The sequence below is a fragment of the Sciurus carolinensis genome, chromosome 5, assembly GCF_902686445.1.
Source record: "Sciurus carolinensis chromosome 5, mSciCar1.2, whole genome shotgun sequence".
NCBI lineage: Eukaryota > Metazoa > Chordata > Mammalia > Rodentia > Sciuridae > Sciurus > Sciurus carolinensis.
Genome location: NC_062217.1, coordinates 8,993,142 through 9,017,309, shown reverse-complemented (window position 1 = coordinate 9,017,309; position 24,168 = coordinate 8,993,142). Strand labels below are relative to the sequence as shown.

At 47.3% G+C, this 24,168-nt stretch overlaps 1 protein-coding gene across 2 annotated transcripts in view; it reads right to left on the bottom strand.

Moving 5' to 3' along the window:
- Nucleotides 1-1,256: 1,256 nt before the first annotated feature.
- Nucleotides 1,257-24,168, bottom strand: part of Mettl21c (methyltransferase 21C, AARS1 lysine) — an 86,700-nt gene continuing 63,788 nt past the window's right edge. The window contains exons 1-5 of one of the 2 annotated variants that reach the window (XM_047552186.1): nt 10,146-10,195; nt 8,519-8,670; nt 5,536-5,687; nt 2,851-2,968; nt 1,257-2,349 (exon numbers count right to left, since the gene is read on the bottom strand). In XM_047552186.1, coding sequence (XP_047408142.1) covers nt 1,955-2,349; nt 2,851-2,968; nt 5,536-5,687; nt 8,519-8,645 — 792 coding nt within the window. In that variant the 5' untranslated portion in view covers nt 8,646-8,670; nt 10,146-10,195 and the 3' untranslated portion in view covers nt 1,257-1,954. Of the gene's footprint in view, nt 2,350-2,850; nt 2,969-5,535; nt 5,688-8,518; nt 8,671-10,145; nt 10,196-24,168 lie in introns of those variants that run through there. The other variant, XM_047552185.1, reaches the window with a different exon arrangement.

Here is a 24,168-nt window from a genome sequence, read left to right as displayed (position 1 = left end):
TAGAATCAGCTGGAAAAGGTGCACAAGAATGATACTGGGATCTTGGTAGTGACTGTATAACCTGTTGATCAATTAGGAGAAAAATTGATAGCTTTGAAATGTCTTCCAATGCACAAACTTGGTTTCTCTCCCCATTAGGTATCTTTAAACTTTTTCAATATTGGTATAAATTTGAGTTCCCATGTATTTTGGTAGCTATTTATTTCTCTGTATTTGACATTGCTATTATAAGTTGTATCTTTATTGAAATTTTGTTTTCCAACTATCTGTGGTTAGTACTTATAAGTGATATTGAGATTTGCATATTTGCTGGGGGCCACCTGTGAACCACATGTGGGAACTGAGCAACATTCCAGCCATTAGGCAGGGAAGCTTGGCTTTAGGAACCCCCAGTCGGAATCCACTGGCTCGAGACCACCTGCTTCATGTGGCACCCTGTCCTAGCTCACTGCTCAAGTTCAAGGACAGCCTCCCCGAGATGGGTGTAGCCTTCCAAACACCAATCAGCCTGTTTACTGCAAGACCCTGCCACACCAAAACTAAACTCCTCCCGCTGAAGCCCTATCCCTCCTGCCTTTGATGTCCTCCCCCTTAAATAAGGAATCCAGGCCTTTTTCAATTGTTCAGTTTCAGTTCCTATGGGGACTAGAAGACCCATCAGGGCTCCACTTTTATGTCTAATCTTTGGCTTCTTACTGATTATTTCAGACCCTTTATTTTCTCGGGAGGCTCACACCTGAACAGGAACCTGCTCTGTCAGGGTGCTGGTCAGCCCCTCACATGTTGACATTTGGCAGGCTTGCTAAACCCATCAATTCCAGTAATGTCACTGTAAGTTGCCTACAGCTCCAGAAGTCAGCAAACTATGACCTACAGGCCAGATCCAACTCACAGCCTGTTTTCACAGGCCAAGAATAGTTCTTAACCTTTTAATAAATGATTTTAAAAGCCAAAAAGCAAGGAACAGTCTGTACAAACAGTATGTGGCCTGCTAAGTGTAAAATACTTGTTATCTGGCCCTTTACAGAAAGTTTGCTAGCCTGGCCTAACACAATCACATCATCTGAGAATAGTGCAGTTTTTATTTCTTCCTTTACAAATTTTCAGGTTTTATTTATTTTCTTTCCTTTACCACATTAGCTAAAATCTCCAGTGTAAAGTTAGAAAGAAACGGTGGTAGCTAGTTTTTAATTCTTCCCTATCTGAAAGGATAAGCTCCATTTCTTAATAAGTAATAGTATTTGGTTTTTATTTTTTATAGCTTGCTTTTTATTAGAACAAAAATTCCATTGTTTCCTAGTTTTTAAGAACTTTAATCATAAAGTTACAAGGAAACCAGACAACCCAGAAATTCACCTTGAAATTGTCACAGGTAGTAGACACGAAGGGAGGGGAGTCGTACGAATTCTCTTCAGACTTTCCTAAGACAGTATCTGTTTCCTCATTTCAGCAGTTTCTATGTTTTCCGCGTTTAATCAATGTTAAACCTATACATTTTCTATCACTCAAAATTGTTTCCCCTTGCTACAATTAAAATCTGTATAAGTAGCTTCTTCACGCTGTTATAATGACCCTTTCAAGCTCAGTGTCAAAAAGCATATGAAAAAGTACATCGACAAGAGCGAGACCTGAGCTCAACAGCAGAAATAAGGGAGAAATCCCCTTCTTCATTAACTTACTCACGTCAGACTCGTTGAACACTTAAATTGAGGCTCTTGAAAGCCAACAAAGCTACTTTCATGTTTTCTGTTTTCTGTGTAGATATTTTAATCTAAATATCTCATAATCTGAAATGTATTTGAAGTTGCTTTAGTGTTAAGTTACATCTCTTCTAGGTTCACACGTTGTGTTCATGCACTACTGCCTCAGTCTTAGGAAAAAAGTCTCATTGCCTGTGCCACTTCTAACCCAATTCAAAAGACATCCTAACATTTTGAAATACGTGCTGTTTTACTTAGTCCCATTTTAGTGTCCCCTTAAAAAGTTTGACTGTGGACTCTGGATATTCAGCTAAAAGAGTCGTATCAAATACCTGCTTGAATTTATCTAAGAACTCATAATCTGTGCTGAACCTGAACTTGTTTGCCCAAAGTACCACAGTCCCCTGCTGGGAAAGGTGTGCCATGGTGGGGAGCAGCTTGTCCAAGAAGTAATGGTGGTAGACCACGTCAGAGGCCAGGACGTAGTCGTATCGCAGGGCCGCCCTGGGGAAGTTCTGCTCCAGGCCTTCCCCCCACACCAGTTCCTTCACCTCAGGCAGATGTGCTGTGCATTTCAAGGTGTTTTTTAAGAGATTGTATTGAAGGTTTCCTAGGACATCAGGTAAATCTGTTGCTGTGACTTGAGCTCCTGAAAGAAAGAGAAACGGTAATGATCACCTGGAAACATGGGGTGGCCACAGTATTGATGCACCTGGGGAGGATCGTAAGAGAACCGGGCCCCTCAACCTGGTCCCGTTGGCAGATAGGCTGAACACACTTGCTGGAAGTCAGGCTGGATGATTCTTTCCTGTGGGTGGGCCCATTCTGAACACTGCAAGGGGATTAGCAAGCTCCCCGGTCTCCCCAGCTGGGTGTCAGTAACTGAGGCGAAGACCTCCAGGGCTCAGAGTCACACCTCTGGACTCTCAATGTGGTCACTTTGAAAACTGGGTGGGCTGGAGGAGCTGCTCAGCCTAAGACTCAGTCATCTCTGCAGGTGACACTCATGATTCCTGCCCCATGGCACTGGGGAGATCCAGTGAGTGAAATCGTGGTTGAGCACTTGCCACAGCCTGTCACACACAAACACTCACTGTCGTCACAGTGAAGGTCTTTTGCAACACCATCAGGAAGGAAGGAACAAACCAACCTAGGATACTGGCCACGATGGAAACAAGGCCTGGTCCAGCACCAATTTCAAGTACTTTGGCATCTTGGAGATTCAACTCCTCTTGATGTTCCTCCAAATACTGGCACAAAGCTGTGGCCTAAAACACATGAACGACTGAGATTTTCACCTGGGATTTGGAATGTTGGAAACCAGTAGCAGCCCCCTCTACCATCAGAGTTAAATACTGAAAGACAACATTTTGTTTATTGAAGGGTTCAAAAGAACCAAAAGTCCATTCAACGCCATATTTAGACCTCTGGAGCATAAGAGCTATAATACATTGCATGTCATGAACTGGAGAAACAGATTCATTGAATTGACTATAATAGATATGACCAATATCAAAACAAAAACGAGAAGATCTGCAGATCAGCTTAACTCTTGCAAACTGGGGAAACAAAATGTAGCTAAACAAGCAGCAACTTCTTCCACTGCTTTCACCATTTCAGGTCTCCAACTGCACGTAGAGTGTTGTACAACTTGAACTCCTCTCTCCCAACCCATCAAAATTCAGCTTCATTAGGACTGTGCTGTCTTGGACAACTGGGTAGTTTCTTGGTTTCTTGTTAAGTGGTTCATCAAAGAAACAGGCTACCAGAACAGTGCTCTGCAGAATTTAGTGTGCCAACAAATGCCCTGGATAGCTAATTAAGATGCAGATCCTTCTCTTGTAGATTAGGGCTGGGGCTGGAAATTCTGCATGTCTGGATCAACCCCCAGGTGATGCTAGCCTGCTGGCCTGTGGACCACACTTTGAGTTATGGACAAATTGTTCATTATACATGAAATCAATCATCCCTCTCCTTTATTCACTCTCTTCTCTCTCTACCTTCTCCTGACATTTCTGCAAAGAGAAAACGAATGTTCGATTTGCATTGCTTCTCCAGGTATAATTCATGCCAAGGAAGTGTCCACGATCAATGCCCTGGACTAGATAGAGAGAACAGGAAGAATCATGCACAAGAAAGTTATTCGAGAATAAGCAGACTAGAGTTGGGACTGTGAACACAGATGAAAAGGTATTGAGCTCTACAACTTGTTTTTATGTTTCAGTGCCAGCAGTAGATATGCTCTTCTGCCTCTGGACTCCATATTCTAGCCTAGGTCAGAGAGGAGTGGCCAGGGTGATCCAGACCTGCCACTCGTGATGGCCAGGGACAAGGCTAGAACTTCAGTCTTTACCCCATAAGTCAGTTTATTTCGTCCCCATCTGTGTATAGGGAGATGACACATGCAAAGATGAATATCACTGTTTTCTCTACTGCCAAGGCACTTGGTGGCAGGGCTAGAGGGAGGTAAACCAATTATAAACCAATTGCAGAGATTCCAGTGACCTAAAGGAGGTATACACCAGGGGGTAGGGGCATGATGGAGGCTGCTGGGAGTCAAGGGTGCATTCGGGTGCCAGGGAGAGGTGAGCCAAGTGTAGAAAGATGAGCCGGGCCACTTCAGGTGAGGCCACCCGGCGAGACAATGGCAGGTGTCAAACAGCACCAACCTGCAGCACTTTGCAAGGTGCTCAGAGTTGAGAAGGGGAGTTTTGAGGAAGGAGTTGAGTATTTGCCATGAGGGCACTCAATAAGAGGAGAGTGTCACCTGGCCTGGCCGGAGGACGCCTGCTTCCCTGTCCTCCAATCAGGGGTCCTCTGGAGATAAAACTTTTCTCAGGAACAGCTACAACTTTTGACATTACAAACACCCAACCCTCTTAGCCCTGTGAGCAAATCTGCAGTGAGCTCCTTCATAGAGTCTGGCCCTGCAGGCACCCCGAAGGGTCTTCCCACTTGACTTGCGATTCTTCTAAAGCTTTCAGGATGGGGAGGTCTGAAGAGAGGTGGGTTCGGTGCACGAATGGCTGAGGCCTTAGCAAAAAACAATCCAGTGGACATATGTTCTGTTTCTATCCCCAATCTGCTACCACCGCCATAGTTGTCTATTCGCTAAATGCATTAGAATAAGAAGCTGGGACGACAGTAGGTATTTTCAGGCTTATTAAGCAAAAGAAAGTCTTTGAAGGAAACTATACTCATGAAAAAGATGTAAATATAGAGCTCTTTGCTTAGGAGGGAGCAGAGCCCTAAGGGCCTGAGGCCCTTTGGCTCCTCTTCTCCCAGCTCACTGGCTACCACTTGCCAGGACTGCCTCAAGAGCTCCTGAGAACCTCTGCTCAGGGTTCCTGGACCAGGAGATGTGCATCACTGGGGAGTTTGTAAGAAATGCAGGACCACAGTCTGACACACACACACACACACAAACACCACACCACACCTGAATCAGAATCTGAATCAGAATCTGATCTCAGTGTGACTCAGAACAGAAAGGCTGAGAAGTTCTGCCCTGGAGCCTTTCTAAGCTCAGGCTGACTGACAGCCTTTAGGGGGGAAACAGCCATGGTGCCCCAGGCCCTTCACCAGCCAAGGGAACCTCTGAACTCCCACGTTCCCGTCACGAGGTGAGAATAGCGTTGCATTGTAATTACGGTTAATGTGGGCTTACTTTGTACCTAAGCAAAACCAAGGCTGTGCCTCTCTGGGGCCCAAGCCCACCACCAGCATCTCTGGGGAACCAGGTAATCCCTCCTCAACTTGAGAATTACAGTGGCACGGATGTACAAAACTGTCACCCCCACAACGACAGACAGCCCACACGTCACCGCGCTCTCACCGCGGGCCACACCACCGCTCCGTAGCTCTCGATGGACTCTTGGATGACGATCTTCTTGCCAGCAAACTGGTAATGCTCCTGAGTGTAGCTGGCATAATCTGTAGGAACGAATTTCTGGAGGCGACGAAGAGACGATTCTATGTCGTTAGCATCTGTGAAGCACAAAAATAAGACAGGCCTCATGCACCATTGATCCAGGCAAACCTACACTGAGTGCAGTTAACACCACATTGGATTTTATGAGAGGACGGGATGCAAGGTTCAGAGGTGACATTTTCATAGTACAGCAAAAGGCTAAGGATGCCCTTGGCGTCTCCCTTCTCCACAAGAGGGCAGGAGGGGTGAAGACCCATCCCCAGGCTGTGGTTTGGAGCCAGGATTAAAGGAAATTATCAGGAAAATGGCACAGGAGTTAATTCTCTGCAATTAAGGAGGAACTAGGTGAACATGAACCCAGCTATTTTTAGGTCTTGAAGTGAAGTAACATTCCCACATGCTGGCTGCTGTGTGTTCCCAAAATCCTTCCCGCAACTGCCCCTCAAAAGGCACAGGCCACCGGCAGTGGAGCCAGCTCTACTAGAGTCGGGGCGGCTGTCAGATGAGCCCTGGCTATTAAGTTACTAATGCTTTAAATACTCCTTTAACCCCCGTGACCCATGATAGCAGCTCTCAAATAGCATATAAAATGAGGGAAGAGCACCTGACGGAGCTGACATCACAGAATCACAGATCGTTACAGGTTTGCAGAGGGTTTCAGCATAAAAGAATAGCAAGCGCAAATGTCAGGAGAGAGGATGCTGAGCGCACGCGCACTCAGGGACATTGACTGGCTGGAGAAAGGACGTGGACATCAGCCACGAGAAGAGATTATCAGGGAGGAGTCGTGGAGCCCAGGGCCTGGCTTTATCTGCAGGAAATTTGCCTGTTGACTGGGATGTGAAAGAAGATCTCTAACCAGCAGTGAAATATGGACTCGGGAGAACAGCTGTCAGTTAACATTTGAAGCGCCCTCATCAGAAGTAGCCACGCAAGGTGGAGGAGGGGGTGTGGATACAAAGCGAGGAGAGTGGGCCTGGGAGGAAGTGCGACCTGCGGTCCACCCCTGGCAGGCAGGTCCCACAGCGATTTCAAGCATCGCCAGTTTCAATATGCGCCAGAGCGGTTCTGGCTGCGAGGCAGCATGTCGATTCCAACAGGCTAGCCGATCAGTGTGGAAATGTGGAGTACACACTTAGAAATACAAGGATTTGATGTGTCTGTCCCGTATAATTATGAAGAAAGGGCCCGAATATGTCTGCGTGTGTTTCATTTCTTTTTGACTGTTTTCGTTGTATTTTACCCAAGTATCAGCGTGCAGCACTTTAGGAAATGATCCTTGGCCACAGTTGCGGGTGAGGCGAGTCATCTGTAAATTAGTGTGAGCTGCCCTGAGCTCTGCCCAGTGCCGTCCATGGCCATGGTTCTCCTTTGAGTGTTCCACTACTCGGAAGAGGAATCTCAAAAAGGTGAGCTTCACTGAGCTGGCAAGAGCCTGGCAATAAACAGCCAGTGTGGCCTGAGAGTTTTTCTTCACTGTCACATGCCCTGTCAGGGACGGTCAGCAGGCTGCCGGGGAAGGAGGAGACTGTCGGCCTTCACCTGCCTCTGGTCATAGGAAGCTGTGCACATCGGACAAAAGCAGCCCAGTGCTTCTGAGTGACGGAAGAGGGCTAACGCCTCACCCTGGGGCTGAGAGGTGGACCAAGTGCTGGTTCAGAGACGGAAGGCAGAGGACAAGCAGCGGTGTGCATGTGCAGCAGCCAGTTCTGAGAGAGGAAGTGTCTGGTCAATGCCTCCCACGTGGCCGAGTCCCAAGGACTGCGACATGATGGGGAAAGGCAGGCAGTAGCACACCCCGCCCCATTCCCCGCACACAAATACAGCCCACAGAAGCCACCTCGGGAGGAACAGGTGAGAGTGAAATGGAGTAACGTGCCTGCTGAGGAGCGTTGAGATTTATTGTTTCAGTTTCTTAAGAGACTTTGGTCTTTAATATAAGCTATTGAATTCTAACGTTATATGACCAGAGTTTTAAAGCAGCCACGTTCCACAACCAGCTCCAGAGTTCTGAAACTCAACCGCCATCTCCAGCATGCCACTGGGCCAGGAGACTGGGCCAGCCAGACCCCAGGAACCCCTCCAGCCCCTGTACCCCTCCCCATAGCCGGGCGCACCCTCCTCTCTTCCTCCCAAGGACCACCTCTTGGGGACTTACTTTTCTCTCAGGACTGTAGGAATAGTTGGTGGTTTTTGCACAGTAAGTGAACTGACAAATCATAAGCCCGACAGTATACTTTTCCAAACAACATTATTAAGAAACACTGACAAACATGAGACCCTCAGAAGTTCTACAAAAACAGAAAATTATATGATTGCAGCACTTTAAATATTTTCCTCTGTTTTGTCTATTTTGTCTCTGGTAGTTCAGAGATCAGATTTGAGAGAGAAGAGTAAAAATAAATCATATCCTCATTTAGTAAAGACATATTTTTACTACCTTAAATGATTGTGTTTTAAATGGCTCTTATCATATCAATTTTTATGTCTATTATTTACGCACCTCTGAGGCTGTGCCCAGAAATGCAACTGCCCTGCTGTCCTGACGGGCAAATACACTGTGGTTGACAAGGGTCCCCTGCGCTGCCACGCTGCCGGAATACAATTCAGCAAAGAGCAAACTGTTTTTAAAGTTCTTGCTACAAAAGTAGGACACTCTCAGATTTAAATATAAGACAAAAGAAAGTTGCAGACTTGATAAAGCAAATGAGAAAATCGGGATGACGCTTCAGTCTCTAGGCACAAAGGCGTTGTCAACCACGCTCCATTGAGATAAGAATCTAGAGTCAAAAGGAAACAGAAATCCTTGTTGCTGAAGTTTACTTGAAAATGTCATCACTGGGAAAGCAACTGAGGAAAGCTGTGACGGTGAGCAAAAGGTGTTTACCTGCTGGGGCTCCCCCGGTGCCCTCTTCCTGAAGATCCCCCTCCTCCGCCTCCAACCAGCCACCTGGGGAGCTCGGTGCCTCCTCCAGGCACGGGGACTGCTTCGCAGAGCTGAGACACGCGTCCATAGCTGGAGCCTGCTAGGAAAAGGAACTGGACAAGACCCGAGTCACTTGGCCCAAGGAAAGTCTGACTCTCCTTGAAGGATCCAGAAGCCTAGCTTATCGCCTTAGCATCTGCTGAGCCGAAAAGAACGGCTGCTATTCAGCTTAGTTCCCTGGGAGAGCAAGGCAGCCACCCAAGGAGCTGCCATTTGGCTTTGCAGAGCAAGGTACAGAGAGAACCTTAAGCACAACCTAGTCTACACGTGGGGAAATGCAAACAGAGCAGGGGTAGCTTGGGAACAAGCACTGTCACTCAGGGCTGCAGCAGGTTTGGGGTATTTTGTAAATTTATTCTTTGCCATTCTCTGCCACCACCAAGTATTGTAACACATCACTAAGTTCTGGGGGGTCTAACATGCATTTCTAATAGCTTTTGGAGCTGAAGTCCAACAAAGAAGATCTGCCCAGCCTTGCATACCATTGGGGGTACTAGAGGGTAACGGCATCCTGGTTGGGGAGCCAAGCCAGGCTTTGGAGCGAGCGCCAGGCTGCTCTGCTTTCATCTGAGGCTCTCTGGAAGATGGTAGAAAGTGCTGGGCTGCAAGCCAGCCACTGGCCTGGCTCCCCACTCTTCACACTCGGCAAGCCACCTAATCCCCTCAGCACCCATTTCCTCACCAGCAGAAAGGGGATGACAGCATCCGCCTCACTCCCGGGGCAATGTGAGAGACAGAATGGCAAAAGTGACCACTAAAGCACAGAGCACTCCCCGCCGGAGCACAGGAGACCGTCTGCGGGCATCACTGGCCGGCATCACAGCAGCAATGCCCAGGCAGCAGGAGGACTGCCGTGCTCATCACTGCCCAACCCGGTGCTCTGCATGTACCCGGGTGACCCTCTCAACAACCCCACGACACAGGCATGTTGTCACATCCTTTCTCAGGTGGGAGAAGTCCAGACAGGGAGAGACTGAAAAGCAGCCCAAGAGCAGCCGCAGCTGGCCAGAGACAGGGCCCTGAGGTAGAGCAGAAGCCCATCTGCAGACCGGGCGGCCCAACCCGAGCTGCCCGGGTTCAGCCTTGGTGTTCCTTATCTAGTTTGTCCTGAAATTACTCACAACGCTTGGCTTGCCTTAGGTCCATGCTGTGACAAAATGTAAATACTTTTCCCCATCCATTTGTACCATCTGGGTTTATTCTACACACAGAGCTGCTCTATCCTATTGTTTCAGCCAGTGGTGGATGGTAACTAGACTCCCCACCCAACCGTGACTACTGAGCATGCAAAAAACCAATCCCAAAGCCAGCCATTCAGGCGAGGAGCTGACCAGTGAACAAAGGCACAGAGAAGTACCCCCACCCTGTGCGGCATCTGGAATTCCATCCCACACCCTGAGAGGGTGCCTGCCTCTCTCACTTCCATGCAGCAGGATCTCACAGAAAGGAGATTCTGGTGGATGTAAGGTGACATTTTCACTGGCTCTAGAAGCAACCATCATCTATTCACCCCAATTCTCTAGCTCACCAAACCAGCGGAGACTGCTCCTGCCGTCTGTGCTACACAAGAGTTTTTTCTCTTGCAGATACTTGCTTCTTCTTTTCTGCTTCCCCACAATTTCAGGAAGTTAATGGTTCTGCCTAAAAAATAGCAGACTAGCTATTGAAAAGTACGTAGCAGGTTCTGAGTGCAGACCCCTCAGCTCTGGTGAGAAGCCTCCATTTGGGGTTCTGCCACGGGTGAGCCGTGTGATCCATGTTGAAAGGGCAGGTAATGTTTCCCCGCTCCTGTGAGGGCTGTGGGTATTGAGAGCAGTAACCCACTCAAAGCCTCTCGCACATACATTGTCAACTGCTATCGTCATCTCCAAACTTCAGAGGAGATTGCAGCGTAACGCTGAATGTGGAAATCCCACCTGTCCCCGTGAGATGCTGCACATTAAATTCAAGACATTTCTGCATCTGGCATGCAAGAGGAGAGTTGTTTTCAGTCAAATACCAGCTGATATTTTTCCTTGTGAGACAAAGTCACTCCCTCCCTTCATTATAGTTGACATGACAAATTCTTTTTTCTTCCAAAGATAGCTATACATTGAAAAACAAGCTGCAAAAATAAGTCCTGTAGAGTCTATATCATGCATTCATATTTTTAAAGGATTGGACAGCTTTTTTTAAAAAAAGATTCCTTGTTAGTACACCTCAAAATGATTTCTGTTAGTTTAGATATGTCTTTACCTTATGGTGCAGAAGAGATTTGCGGTTTCCGGGCACTCTTGAATCCCTGATGTTTTATATAGGTCTGTACCTGAAAGGATTAGCTTTTCATGAACAAAAGCCAGCCAGTGGAAGTTCAAGTTATTTAGGGGAGCATTACCTGCCACTCTTCAGAGGCACGTTGCTTTGCTAGAATTCTCTCTCTTCCCCACCCCCACCCCGAGAGAGAGAGAGAGAGAGAGAGAGGGAGAGAGAGAGAGAGGAATTGCCCTCAAAAGGTCCATAAATATCACTTCCAGGAGGTGCCCAGTTGCTGTGGTGCAGTTTGCAAGGGGGACTTTTATTTCACTTTTAAAAGTTGGGCAGTTGGGGTCTTTAAGACTATGAACTTTGTGCTCATCATCTAAATGCCTTGAGGCTCAAGGGAGGGGAGTGTCTGCTGCAGACTCTGCCCAGGACCTGGATCAGAGCAGCCAGAAATAACATGAGCCTCTACCCAAGGGAAAGGAAGACGTTTGTGAGGAAGAAAGGAGAACATCTTTATGTCCATTCGAAGGGACATGAGTCAAGGCTTAGCGTTGCCTCTGGGCTGTTTAGGAGGGGCAGCAGGAATAGAACCTCAGAAAGACTCACCCCCCAAAAAAGAGCAAGCCATTGTGATTTATTTAGTGAAAACAGACAGCCAAAGGAAGGTGCTCCTTAATGGGACTCGGAAACCCTTAAAATAGAATATGGGTCATGTCAAGTAAAGCCTCAGGCAAATGGAAATTGATTAATTGTTCTCATCTGTGTAGGGCTGTGTTTAACCAGCAGGCTGCATTAATAGAGATTCGATCCATCCTTCGTACTCACTTCTTGCTGTCACTGTTTTTGTTCTTTATATCAGTTTCTTGGAATTCGGGAGCTTTGCCTGGGTGTGTTGTGGTCCATAGCTACCGGTCTTCTCTCCCGTTCCTGAAGTGCTGGGGAGACCTGGCGTTTCCCGTCCCACCGTCCTACCGCTCTCCTGCTCCCAGTGGGTCCACTTCTGGGATTGCATCCTGCATTCCTGTCACTTATTCCGCCAGATGTCATCGTCCCTGTGACAATTGTTCCCTGGCATGTGCTGTCGCCGCCTTTGTTGTTCGGAGTGAATTTTCCCAGTGCCTGAGCACCAGGAAGACACCCAGAGGCCGGGGAGGGGCTGGCGGCGTGCACAGGGCAGGCACAGGAGTTGTTTTCAAATAGTTCAAGTGCCAGCCCGTGAGAAGGGATTAAGCCCTCCACAGGGCTCTGCCGGGCTCTGCAGGGCTCACTGATGAAGTAAGTTACCAGGAGGCGGCGAGGGCTCAGTAGGAAAGAACTTTCTAACAAGCACAGCAGTGGAACAATTGATCCCAGCAAGCCCAGCACACTGGAAAGTGGGCCAGGGCCGGAGTCAGAAGACACAGACGGCGATGGGCTTACGCGGGGTCCAGGACGGGCGGTCCGTGTGCTGTCCCTCTGCTTCCCTCCTTCAGCACAGACCCTTGATGTCCTCCACTTTTTCTGCTCAAACCTGGCTCTCTTGCCCCTGGCTCTCTTGGGGGAATCCTGCCCTCCTGACAGAGGACATCCTGCAATTTGGGGAGGCTTGCTTGTTAGGTTGTCACAACAGGAGGTGGGGTGCTGAGTAACATCCTGCAATGTGTACGTCAAGCCCCACAAAGAAGCCCTTGTCCAGGCAGTGGACCAGAGCTGCCATCAGGGTGATGACCATCCTGAACACTCTACCTACTAGCTGAGTGACCGTGGGTGAGAGCCCTGCCTCCTCTGTCCCTCAGTGTCGACATGTAAAAACCAGACAGACCAGCATTTACAGAGCAAGTAATCCTGGCCGATGTGGAGCTACATCTTCCCAGACAAAATGCTTCTCCAAGAAACAGATGTGAAGACAAGGATGTGAGCAGAAGCATTTTGTCTGGGAAGCGTGAGTGACACAGCCAGGAAGGTGGGAGTCACCCAGGGGAGTGCCGAGAAGCCAGCGCCCTCAGTGGGCACCCAAACTGGACCGTGGGAGGAAAGCTGGGAGAATCATGCAGTTGAAATCGTGCTACTTCAGGTTCTGAGAACTTCTGGGGTATTTTTACGGCAACACCTCAGACACAGAGGGCAGCAGCTGGGCACTCGGGTGTGTGTGAGCACTGAGTGAGGTCCGACTGTGTCCACGACAGCCCCACTCTTCTTCACAGTCTCATGAGAAGTAAATCAAGTTTATGTCTCAAGAATTTGGTGCCTGGTGCCCATCGTACCCCAAGAAGATCATTAATAAGTTAAAGTTTTGGGCTGTGATTCACGTGACTCTAGCACAGTTGAATCAGGAGGGCTCTTTGGGAGGACTCTGGGTCAGACACCCAATCAAATGAAAAAATGAAGACTCAGGCTTGAGAAATGTAGGAGCCAGGGATGCTCCCACTTCAGGGATCTCAGCAGCAGGAGTTCAGAAGCCTTTTCTTTCAGCTTCCAGTGGGTTATCTCCCACACCTGTGGACAAGGTTCAGGGTCTGAGGGAAAGATCCTGCCTGGTTTCTCTTGGTCCTAAGCTAACCCTACAGTCCAGGCTACAGAGAGTCAGAAGCATCCCACCAAATCATGAGGAGCAGGCTGGCACTTGAGGGATGTGTGGCTCACATCTCCTTCTTGGCCACCCCATGCATACACACTTTCTCACTTCCATCAACACAATTCCAAAATGAAGGCCCACACTCTCTTCAACGGAAGATAACCTAATGGCTGTTGCAGCAGAGTTAGCTCTTCCCAAGTCCAAATCTCTAGAAGATGTGCACATCTTCCCCAGTTCACTTGTTCCTCCCTCAGCAGGAGGTAATCCCAGGTGGCCACAGACAATAACCTCTGCTTCCCACTGGCTGGAATTTGAATATGAATGACAGGTTCCGTGCTTTTCACATGATCTTCCTCAAAGGTTTCACAAAAAAGAAATATGATCAGACAAATGTAAGCGGTAGATACCACAGTTACTTATCTGGGAAGACTGATGGGAATCCACTCCCAAAGATGAGAGGATATCTTTGAAGAGCTAGATGTTCTTTAAGAACCCCAGGAACTGAAAACATTAGTCAGATGTATGATTTTCAGTGCAGAAAATATTTGGTTTCAGTGAAATCATGCACCTTCACAATTTCTGGTCCCTCAGATGTCTGATAATGCAGTGACACAAAGAGAACCCTCTCTGTCCAATGACTTAGGGCTGAAACTATGTCCCCTCACCTACAGACTTCTGGGGCCAGCCCCTGAGAGTTCCAGGACAAAGAGCCCATTCATTCCACCAGGTGGGATGTAGAGACTGAGACCACCTCCCACCATTGAGGTTGGGGAACAAAAGGACAGTGTAGGTAATAATGATCGGGTCACAAAGATGGGGGCTAATTCAGGAGGAAATGAAATGCTAATACCTTCAGGACACTCCCCCCTCCTCCGCCTGTTGCCAAGGATACCTGCCTCCAGGGAATTGTTCCTCCCAAGAAGTTGTTAAGGAAGTACCTCCTGGGAGGTTCCTTTCCTGCTTGTTTGGGCAGAAGCCCTGGAAGGTTTTGTTCCCACCTTTTGGTCACTAGTCAGTAGGCAAGATAAGGGGAGAAGAGGGACATGAAAACAAAGGAACTCTAAAATGTGTAAGAGGGTCAGGACACACCCACTTCCTCAGACATCCAGCTCTCCTCTGCAGAGAAGTCTATCTCTGCCTATCCTTTACCTAAAACTTGCTTTCTAGCTTGCCTCAGCCTTTCTCGGGCGTTCGATCTTCACATCTGGGGAAACAGAACTCAGCCCTTGATGATTCATGTTCATCACTGGATTGCCTTAGACCTGGAAATCCTGTACCGCAGGAGCTTAGAAAGGGGCTCTTCTTGCCTTGGTGTGACAGCAGCAGATTTGCTGTCAGACTGTAGAGAGATCTCCATCGCAGATACAAAGCGGGTGTTCAAAACCTATCCAGGCAACAGTTAACCCATTACCTACGCAGGTGCCTGGGACACACCCATGTGTATGTACGTGGAAAAAAGAATCAACTTAAAAGACCAAATCCACCCATACTTGTCAGACTGGTAGACGTGGGAGAATTCACTTTTGCTTCCTCCTAAATGCTCTTTATATCATGACACCCACTGCACATGACAGAGGGAAAGACCATGAGGGAAATAACTCAAGAGATCTGGAAGGACTGAGCGAAGTTATTGTCATTTCACTTTAAAAAGAGCACATGCCTGTTCTGGGCACTTGAGTCTCATACTTAACCACAGGCTGCTGGTTGATCGTCTGCTCTATAAAGCAGCTCTCAAAAAACCAGTGAGTTGCCTTGATGGACTTACAAGCATTTTGAAGAACAGTCGTTTGTTTCAACTTTTAAATTTCTTTCCCAATCCATTTCCTAAGGCAGATTTCTTCTCAAAGAAACTTTATTGTCATTTTATTAGAAAGATCTCCAACTGCAAGAGCATGTAACACAAGGGGCAGCTGCCAGGTTTCATGCATCACAGCAGCCAAGACTGCTCTGGGGCTGAGCTCAAGGCCTGTGACGTTACCTTCATGTGCTGTGCTTGGAAGCAGGTTTCAATGAGAAATTCTAACATAGAAAATGTCTCCGAGAGTGTTGAGTGGGTAAAGACCTTTCTTTTGTCTTACACTTGAATAGACGACAGCCTTTTGAAACTCACCTTAACCCCAGGACAAATGGGTCCAAATACCTTTGTCAGTATGGAAACATCGCTTCACGGTTATTGAACTTTGAGAATAAGGAGGAAACCTAGGCCTTAGTTCTAGTTTCCCTGTCAGACCCGGTTCCAAAAAATAAAATAAAAAATAGAAACAACCACACACTTTCAGTTCTCCAAAACGCACGCAAGTGCACAGGACAGCCCGCCGGTCTTCTCCCAGAGCCCTCCGGGTGAGGCACAGCACCCTGCAGCTCAGCCAGCAGCTCTGCTCCCTGCTCTCTCCACGTCGCCGTCTGCCCGATGGAAATGGCACTTTTTAGGGTGGACTTAGTTGTAACGAATCATGCTCTGATTTTAGCAACAGCAGTTGACTGCTGTTCAGAAAGGCAATTTTTTCCAAACAGGTTTCTATTAGGAAAGAATGTGTTTACCTGGTGGAACTATTCTGGGATGTTCCGCAGTGGGGAATTCCTTTCATTCTTTCCCTGCTTCTAGGGCAAACTCGGATTTGATGCACATGCTCTCCTGCAAGCCACGGCGTCAAGGTCTGGAGGAAATACGCTGCACTATTTAAGTACTGGTCCAGGTAGAAAGGGCTGGAGGAGGCAGCTAGGGAATTTTGTCCTCCTATTTGCCAGTTGTGGCCTCAGACAAATCACTTCATCTGTGAAGCTGTTTCCTTCACCTAGAGACAGCAATACCTTTACCATATCCACTCTGGAAAGTTCTGGAAGAAAAGACCCCTGACCAGTTCTGAGTCTCTCTCCTCTGCCCTTGTGGAAGCACAGACCTGGATGGAGAATGATGGGGACATCCTATAAAGCTGCCTCAGTGGCTCAGCTGCCTCAAGGACAACAGTCATCCTGGGCACTGCCTGCCCCAGGAACTTGCTGCAGGGCCTGCAGATCTTATACCATCAAGACAAAAGCTGGGGCAACCAACTACTGAGATGCTGGGGTCTCGTCAGCACACGGCATTCTAGTGCAGCCCGACTGGTGGTCTGTGTGTGCGTGGCTGTGTGCCTGCATGTGTCAGAGTATGACCACATGACCATCCAGAAGAGTACAGGACACATACTGGAATTAGCCAGTGGGAACTGACAAAGAGGGAATTAGCTGGGAGCAAGGAAAAGAGGGATGTGCTCATGATAATAATGATGATAAAGGCTGGATTTTAAAAAAATCACTTGTGATATGATCCCATGCTTGCACAGAGGGTAAATGTTATGGGCTAGGCTATATGGGCAATGACCAAAGAGACTCCATTTTACCCTAAGGCTCCATGCCATGTAGGAAATGCTTCTCCCCTGAGAAAACTTTGCCTCTGTACCCATTAACAGTTGCCTAGCATAGCAGGTTTGGCAACACAAAATGGCAATTCTTATACAATGTAATATTGTTCTCCCTCTGGGTTCCACTTTTCTTGGGCAGTGCACCCTAACCATTCTCTGTCATAGCAACAGCCACTTATGGTTGATGTACTGACACGCTTTACTTATGGTATAAAAGGTGTACTCTAACCTCTGGAGGGAGTCAAAGGGTGCAGACTGCATCCTGCCCCACATCCCGCCAGCTGGTGAATAAAGATGGTTCCGTCTCCTGCTGTAAAATGGACTTGGTGATTTACTGCGATCTCCCCATAACATAACCAGGGTGTTATACTGGGAGGGCTGTGTTCAGGTGCTTTTTCTTATTTCCTTACATGCTGTCTTACTCTGGGCTCCTCCAGGAAGGTTTATTTGGAAGTGCTACCCAGCTGGGAAGCAGGAAGAGATGTGAAGAAGGGAGAGCCAATGTGAGGATGCACTTTCTGGTGGCAGGTCACTGGAACTCCCTTCCCTGGGACTTCTCAGGAGCTTTCTGAACTACACCTCAGGATTATTCACCCAGAGGACCAAGGGGAACACTTTCTACTTGTTCCTGTTAGCCAATGGTCAAGGGTGACCTGGAGCATGACTCCACGGTGTTTCTGGGTTCTCTTGCCTAAGAACCAGCAGTTCCAAGGGTGCCTGACACGCTTGCACAGGAGAAGCCTGGGACTGGGCAGCAGATGGGACAGGGCCTGAGCAGAGACACCCTTGGTTGTGATCAAGGAGCCCAGATGGGCGGGCTACCACCCCTGAAGTAGGCTGTAGGGGCTGGATGGTTTGAAGTGCCAGTCGAGGGGTGTCTGATGCACCTTCAGGCACGACTGAATTTTCTACAGTGAGTATACATTACTGATCTGGTGAGAAGAAAATCCATCTTCACTGTTGGAAAAAAATAAAAAAAGGTTTGTTTGTGTAATTCCTACCTACAGTCGATGGCTAGCTCTTCAGCAACATAAGTGAGCAATTTTGGGAACTTGACCTGTTGCCCTCTCCTACTCTTCTTTCTCTCATCTTCCTGAATTTCCCTCCTCTTCCTGTGTCTTACCTCAGTAGGCCACTTCCACACCAGTCCTGCGAGGTCCGCCCGCCCCAAAGTCAGGCAAGCAGCCCGAGATGCAAAACCCCAGCGGCTACCACTGGCCCAGGCTAATTCATTTTCTTTCTCTCGACTTGATTTTTGTCTCTGTTTTCTTTTTGTTGCCTTTTAAAATTATTCAGTTAAATTTAGTTGCGGTTTCATTTATTTTTATCAGAACAAATGGGGTGGGGGAACTGAAGCAGGAGATAAATGGAAACTAGGAAACTCTTGCACAGCACAAAACAATTCCTGGTGCTTCTGTTAAAGGAAAAACACCAGTGAGGCTTGTTGAAGCGCGGTGGTGTGCACTCTGCCCAGGACCATGGAGGTAGGTGGAGGCAGCACCCAATAGGGTCTTGCACTGGGGGAGGGACCTGTCTCAGCTCTACGTCGCATCAGCAAGTGAGAATTCCAAGTGGAGTAACAACAAAGTGGGGCAGGGTGGGGGGCGGTCAGCGAATGGAAAATCACTAAGAGGAAATATCAGGGGTGGGGCTTCCAGTGAACTGACCTATCAGGATTCTCCCTGCAGGGATGGGGGGCGTGAAAGTTCCGGACCCTGAGACTTGAAGAGGGAGCTGACACTGAGCACAGGGGCTTTGGCTAAACCAGTTCTTACAAGTGCACACAGAGGCCAAGCAAAGGCTCAGAAGCCTGCGTCAAGTTTGGTCCGGCTGAGAATCTTTGTCCTTCCCGGAGACAGTGGCACCTGTGCAGATCCACTCTCTTCCAGAGGTGGTGAAAGTCCTCAAGCTCTTCAAAGCTCTGGAATCAAAGAGGGTGTTTGCAGCTCTTTGTCGCTTGGATTTCCAGTGCCACTGGCAACCATGAGGATACATCCGTCTTTTTTCTTAATGCTCCTGTCGTGTGGACAGCTGCTTTTCAGTGAAAAACGGGTCCACAAACGTTATCTCATTTTAAGCTCAAGTCATCACCACCTGGGACAGTGTGGGGGAAGGGAGTTCCCACCCTGCCTGTCACCTCTCCCAGGCCAGCAGGTTGCCAGAGGACCAGAGGACCGCAGTCTTTATCAGAGTGGAAAGGAAAACAATGAGTGAAACCAAAACAACTTCATCCAATAAAGAAAATCTGACAAACTGGAGTCTTTAAAATTAAAAAGACACCACTGAGGGAACAAGATAAACCAGAGACGAGGGAATATATTTGCCAAAGACTTTTCTGATAGAGGATTATTATCCAAAATACACCACACATGCACAACACACACACACACACACACACACACACACTCTTAAAACTCAATGATAAGAAAATGAGCCATTTAATTTACAAATGAACAAAAACCTGAACAGAAGCCAAAGAAGATGTATAGATGGCAAATAAGCCCAAGAAGAGATGTCCAATATCAGTAGGGGATTGCAGTTAAAATGAGATACTACTGTACACCTCTTAAAATGACCAAATCCAGAACACGGACAACACCAAATGTGGTTGTGGAGAAACAGGCGGCCTCATTCCTTCCTGGCGAGAATGCAAAACGTAGAGCTACTCTGGGAGAGGGTGTGGTGGTTTTTTACAAACCTAACATGCTCTCATCGTATGATTCAGAATCGCCCTCCTTCCGCCTTACCCAAAAGAGCTGAAAACATGTCAGCTCAAAAGCCTGCACACAGATGTTTGTAGCAGTTCTATTTAGAATTGCCAGAACTTGGTTGGTGAAGTTGGCGAAGGGACAAAGTGTGATACATCTGGATGATGGGGTACAAATTCAGTGCTACAAAGAAATAAGCTATTAAGCCACAAAATGATGCGGAGCGTCTTTAAAGGCATATTACTGTGTGGGAGAAGCTGGTCTGAAAAGGCTTATGTGACAGTCTGGAAAAGGCAGAGTTACAGAGATAATAAAATGATCAGTGGTTACTAGGGGCTGAGAGTTGGGAGAACAAGAGCAGAGAGCACAGAGGAATTTCAGGGCAGTGACAATACTCTGCAGGATCCTATGATGTTGGACACATACCATACGTTTGTACAAACCCACAGAATGCCCAGTGTTAAGAATGAACCCTAGCCAAGTACGATGCCACGTGTCTACAATTCCCAGCGACTCCCAAGGCTGGGGCAGGAGAATCACAAGTTCAAGGTCAGCGTCAGCGACTTAGTGAGATCCTGTCTCAAAACAAGGTGTAACTCTGTGTTAAAGTGCCCATGAGTCAATCCCTAGGAAAAAAAAAAAAGTGAACTGTAAACTGTGGACTTTTGGTGAGAACAATGTATCAGTGTAAGTCCATCAAAATATGGGGGAGGGATGTGTGGCACATAGAGTAATTGGGAATTCTTTGTATTTTCCACTCAATTTCCTGCAACCTAAAGCTGCTCTAAGAAATAAAATCTACTTCTAAAAAAATCTTCCTACATACATGGCAACAACAACAGCAAAAAAAGGTAAATGGCAACCAAATCTTCAAGACAGCTTCTTGATTAAGAGACTTTCTTCCCAACAACAGGGCAGGCTCCATTTCAGTTCTCTGAGAAAACAGTTGTGATGGGTCACTATTCTCCTAACCCTGTCTCACAACGTTAATAGAAAACCCGGAGGGGAAGTCAGAAGTCAATCGTCAGGTCCGTGCAAGTTGAAACCCTGAATCGCAGACAGCTTAAAGTGCTTTACACATGTATGGACAGTCAGCTGACTAGTCCTAGCCTTGGTCCCCTGCCCGGCACAGCAACAGAGGTGGCATTATCGGTGGCTCCAATGCAGGATCGTCTCTTCATTCCAGACGTGTGAATCACTTTGGGTATTGAAACAACTGTGGCTTCTTCCCTCTCCAAAAACAAAGACTGTAGCATGCCTTCATACATAGGCAATGTGATGGGAATACTCACCACTCCCGCATGGAAACAACCCCCTCATCTAGCCGCGCCTCTCCCTAAGCCCAGGATACACGGGTCAGAGCACCAAAGCGTCACTCTCCTTTCATATAAGAGGGGACACAAGGATAAAATGCGAATTTCACCAAAGATACCTGTGTCACCTGTCCCAGAAAGTGTTGATTCTAGTCTGAAGTGCATGCCGAGCGATTCCAACCACTTAAACCCTTCTGCATTAGCAGATTGCTGGGAAATTGAGACCCAAATACAGCCTCTCTTTTTTTAGCTCTCCTGGCGCAGTGGGAGTGGAAGGATCATAGATCATTTATAAATGCGCTAACACCAGCAAACATAAATCATTTTATTTAGAATAGAGTTCACTCTTATAGCTGTTCCTTAGAGCGTATCTTTTTCCAATCCCTTGTCTTCATTATTTCATAGGTGAAAAACTGAGAAATTTTTTTTCCCCCCAAACAATTGTTTTTCTCTCTGGAAATTTCTCGCTGCCTCTCTTTGCCCAGGTAATTCTTACTATTTCCTTTAGCATAATTCAAACGTTAGCCACCACGAGGTCTTCTAGAACACTTTCTTAGTAAGTTCTGGTCTTGTGTTCTCTTTTCTTGTAGTTCAGTTTAATTTTCTGAGAATTTCTCTCTTGCTCACTGGACCCCAAGGAACATGATAGTTGAGACATTGTAGCTGGTCTGGTTATTGGCATAGAAAAAATGCTCATTAGATATTTGAATAAGATGTGTAAATGAACACAGGAACAGCTTCTTTCCTCAACAGAATTCAGATCACACAGGTTTGAAGAGTTGGTGTAAATCAATTTCTTTGTAAGTGGAGAAGTTCAATTATCAGCGCCCAGCTTCTCAAGTTTAAGCAAAGTATCACTTTTCTCACCAATATTTTCTTTGCTAAGCTTATACAGAAAGTTACAAACTAATAAACACTAAAATTCTCACCACTTAGAATTTGAACTTAATGTTTTATCATGTTTTCTTCCATCTTTTTTTAAAAACATGGGTGGATACATGGGATGAGGATGTAGCTCAGTATTAGAGTACTTGCATAGCATGCACGAGGCCCTGGCTCTGATCCCCAGCTTCACCAATAATAATAATAATAATAATTCCAAAAAAGAAAAAAGAAGATACAAGTAAAGATCCCTTCCAACAGATACACCATGTCAGCCATGGAGTTATTATTGTCTCACCCTTTATGCCTGCTCTGTAAAAATTAATATGGGAACTTAAACAAGTAACCTTTGTCAGAAGGAAGGAGGCTAAATTCTGTTAGTAGATGATGCAGTAGGAAAGGGTTCTGTCCCCAGCCCAGTTGTGCTTCTGGAGACCAGCAGCTTCTCTAGCACATGGTTTCTCCAGGGTCCAGATCCTGCAGAGCTCCCACAGGGCATAGCGCCAGCAGCACCCCATGGCTATCAGTTTACCTCCCCTACTGTATCCTCGGGTGATCCTGTAGCTCTGTTCTGCCCGTGCGCAGCTTGCCCCGGCACCCTCTGGAGCAGATGTTCAAGCCGGGACCAGAACGCTACCATGACGACTTCCCTGCCGTCTGGAGAGCCATGGCCGTGCCTTCTTGACAAGCTCTGGATCTCTGTCTGTTGACAGAGCACGTTCTAGCTCAGTCCTCAACAGTCATTTCTCGTATATTTGTTAATTCTACATTCTTTAGAGTTCTCCTCTTACGAGTTGATGCACCATTATTCCAAACACCTGTTATACTTTACATTCAATTTCCTTGTTCGAGTTCTGGGGTGGTTTCTTTTTCCTGATTGGACCCAAGCAGAAATAGACACAAGTAAAGATTCTTTTGAATAAGTATATGAAATTTATCTCTTTTTAATAAGATATAAAATTAATGTTGTTGTAGTATGCTGGCTATCTGGATGTGGAATAGGAATCCATGTGTTCTAAGCTTAGACTTTCTGCCCATCAATAGCCACTGCTATTCTGACTGGGAAGAACCACATGGAGGGACATGTTAGCATGCTTGGGAACTCTTGCCCTCCTGGCTTTGCGAGCTATGAGTCACTGAGACCAATGACTTTGCCAATTAGGGTCTCTGGCCACAGGAGACAGTCTCTGCCCGGATGCACACGTATGTTTTAGACTTCTAACCACAGAGCATGCCCCTTTTGAGGAACTGCTATCGGTTTGCTCTCTGGCTGCCACTGAATCTGTACACCTGGCCCATGGAGGCCATGTGACTCTGTGGACTGATCTTTCCACTCTTAGGTCAGTGAACTTGGACTCCATGACTGAGGAGGTGGGAAGGACTGGCGTAGAAGATGAAGGAAGATGAAGGAAGGAAGATGAAGGAAGGACCTTCACTGGAAGATGAAATTCAGCCAGCCTCTCAGCAGCACCTCGGCTTTCAGTGGAGAAGTCGCCTCTGGACGTCAAAGGGAAATTTCATCTCCCACTTCACCACCCAAAGCAAAGCTGTGGCTTTCGGGGTCACAGTTTCCCCTAAATGCCTGGCCTGGGTCACTGATGATTTGGTGTCCACTGGGTTCTGTGGCCATACTGCCCACATAGGGTCAAAGACAGACAGGGAGTCTCTTCCCAGAGGACAGAGTTCACTGTTTTTATTGTCCTGGTCAATTGTCCCTTGGTGTAGATGTCCTGTACTTTAATCATTCTTAGGCTGTTGTCAACGGCAAATGGCAGATGTTTGGTCTGCCCTTTTCACATGTTAACAGCCCTTTGGAGGCTGCCAATTGTGACTGCTGCTGGGACCATCTCACTCACACAGATGCAGACAGGATCCTTCCCTGATGACATTGTTAGAGCCACACCTGGCTGGAGCCTGGGCTGCTAAACTGTCACCTTGTTACCTGGGTCCCAAGTCATGCTGGATGTTGGGCATACGTACAGCCTGGGCACAAAGCCAAGGACTCCATGTTCCTGCTGCAGGGATCCTGCATGTCAGACTGCAGCCCCAGCCTCAAGGTGGCCTGCTTGGTGGCCATGGAGAAGCTGCAGGGCACAGGTGCTGCTCCTGCTGTTCCCAGCAGCTTGATTGATGGATTCAGACCTTCAGCTCCCTTATGGGGCGATGGGGGAGGAGCACATGCCACTCTTGACACTTTTTCAGGTTTTGGTGTTTTTGTTGCAATTCAATCAGCCAACTCTGGACACTCAATTGAGGCCCTTAAAATTCATCTCCGTTTAATTGTCAGCTTTCTGGGTCATCAGCAGTCCAACAGTGTGTACCTTCCACTGCAAATGCTCCCTGGTAATGGACAGACAGGTGTCAGCAGCCCTTGCACTGCCAGCCAGAGGCGTCTGGTATTGTTGATCACTGGAGCAATCACCTAAAAATTTGACTCAAAAGATTGAACCCT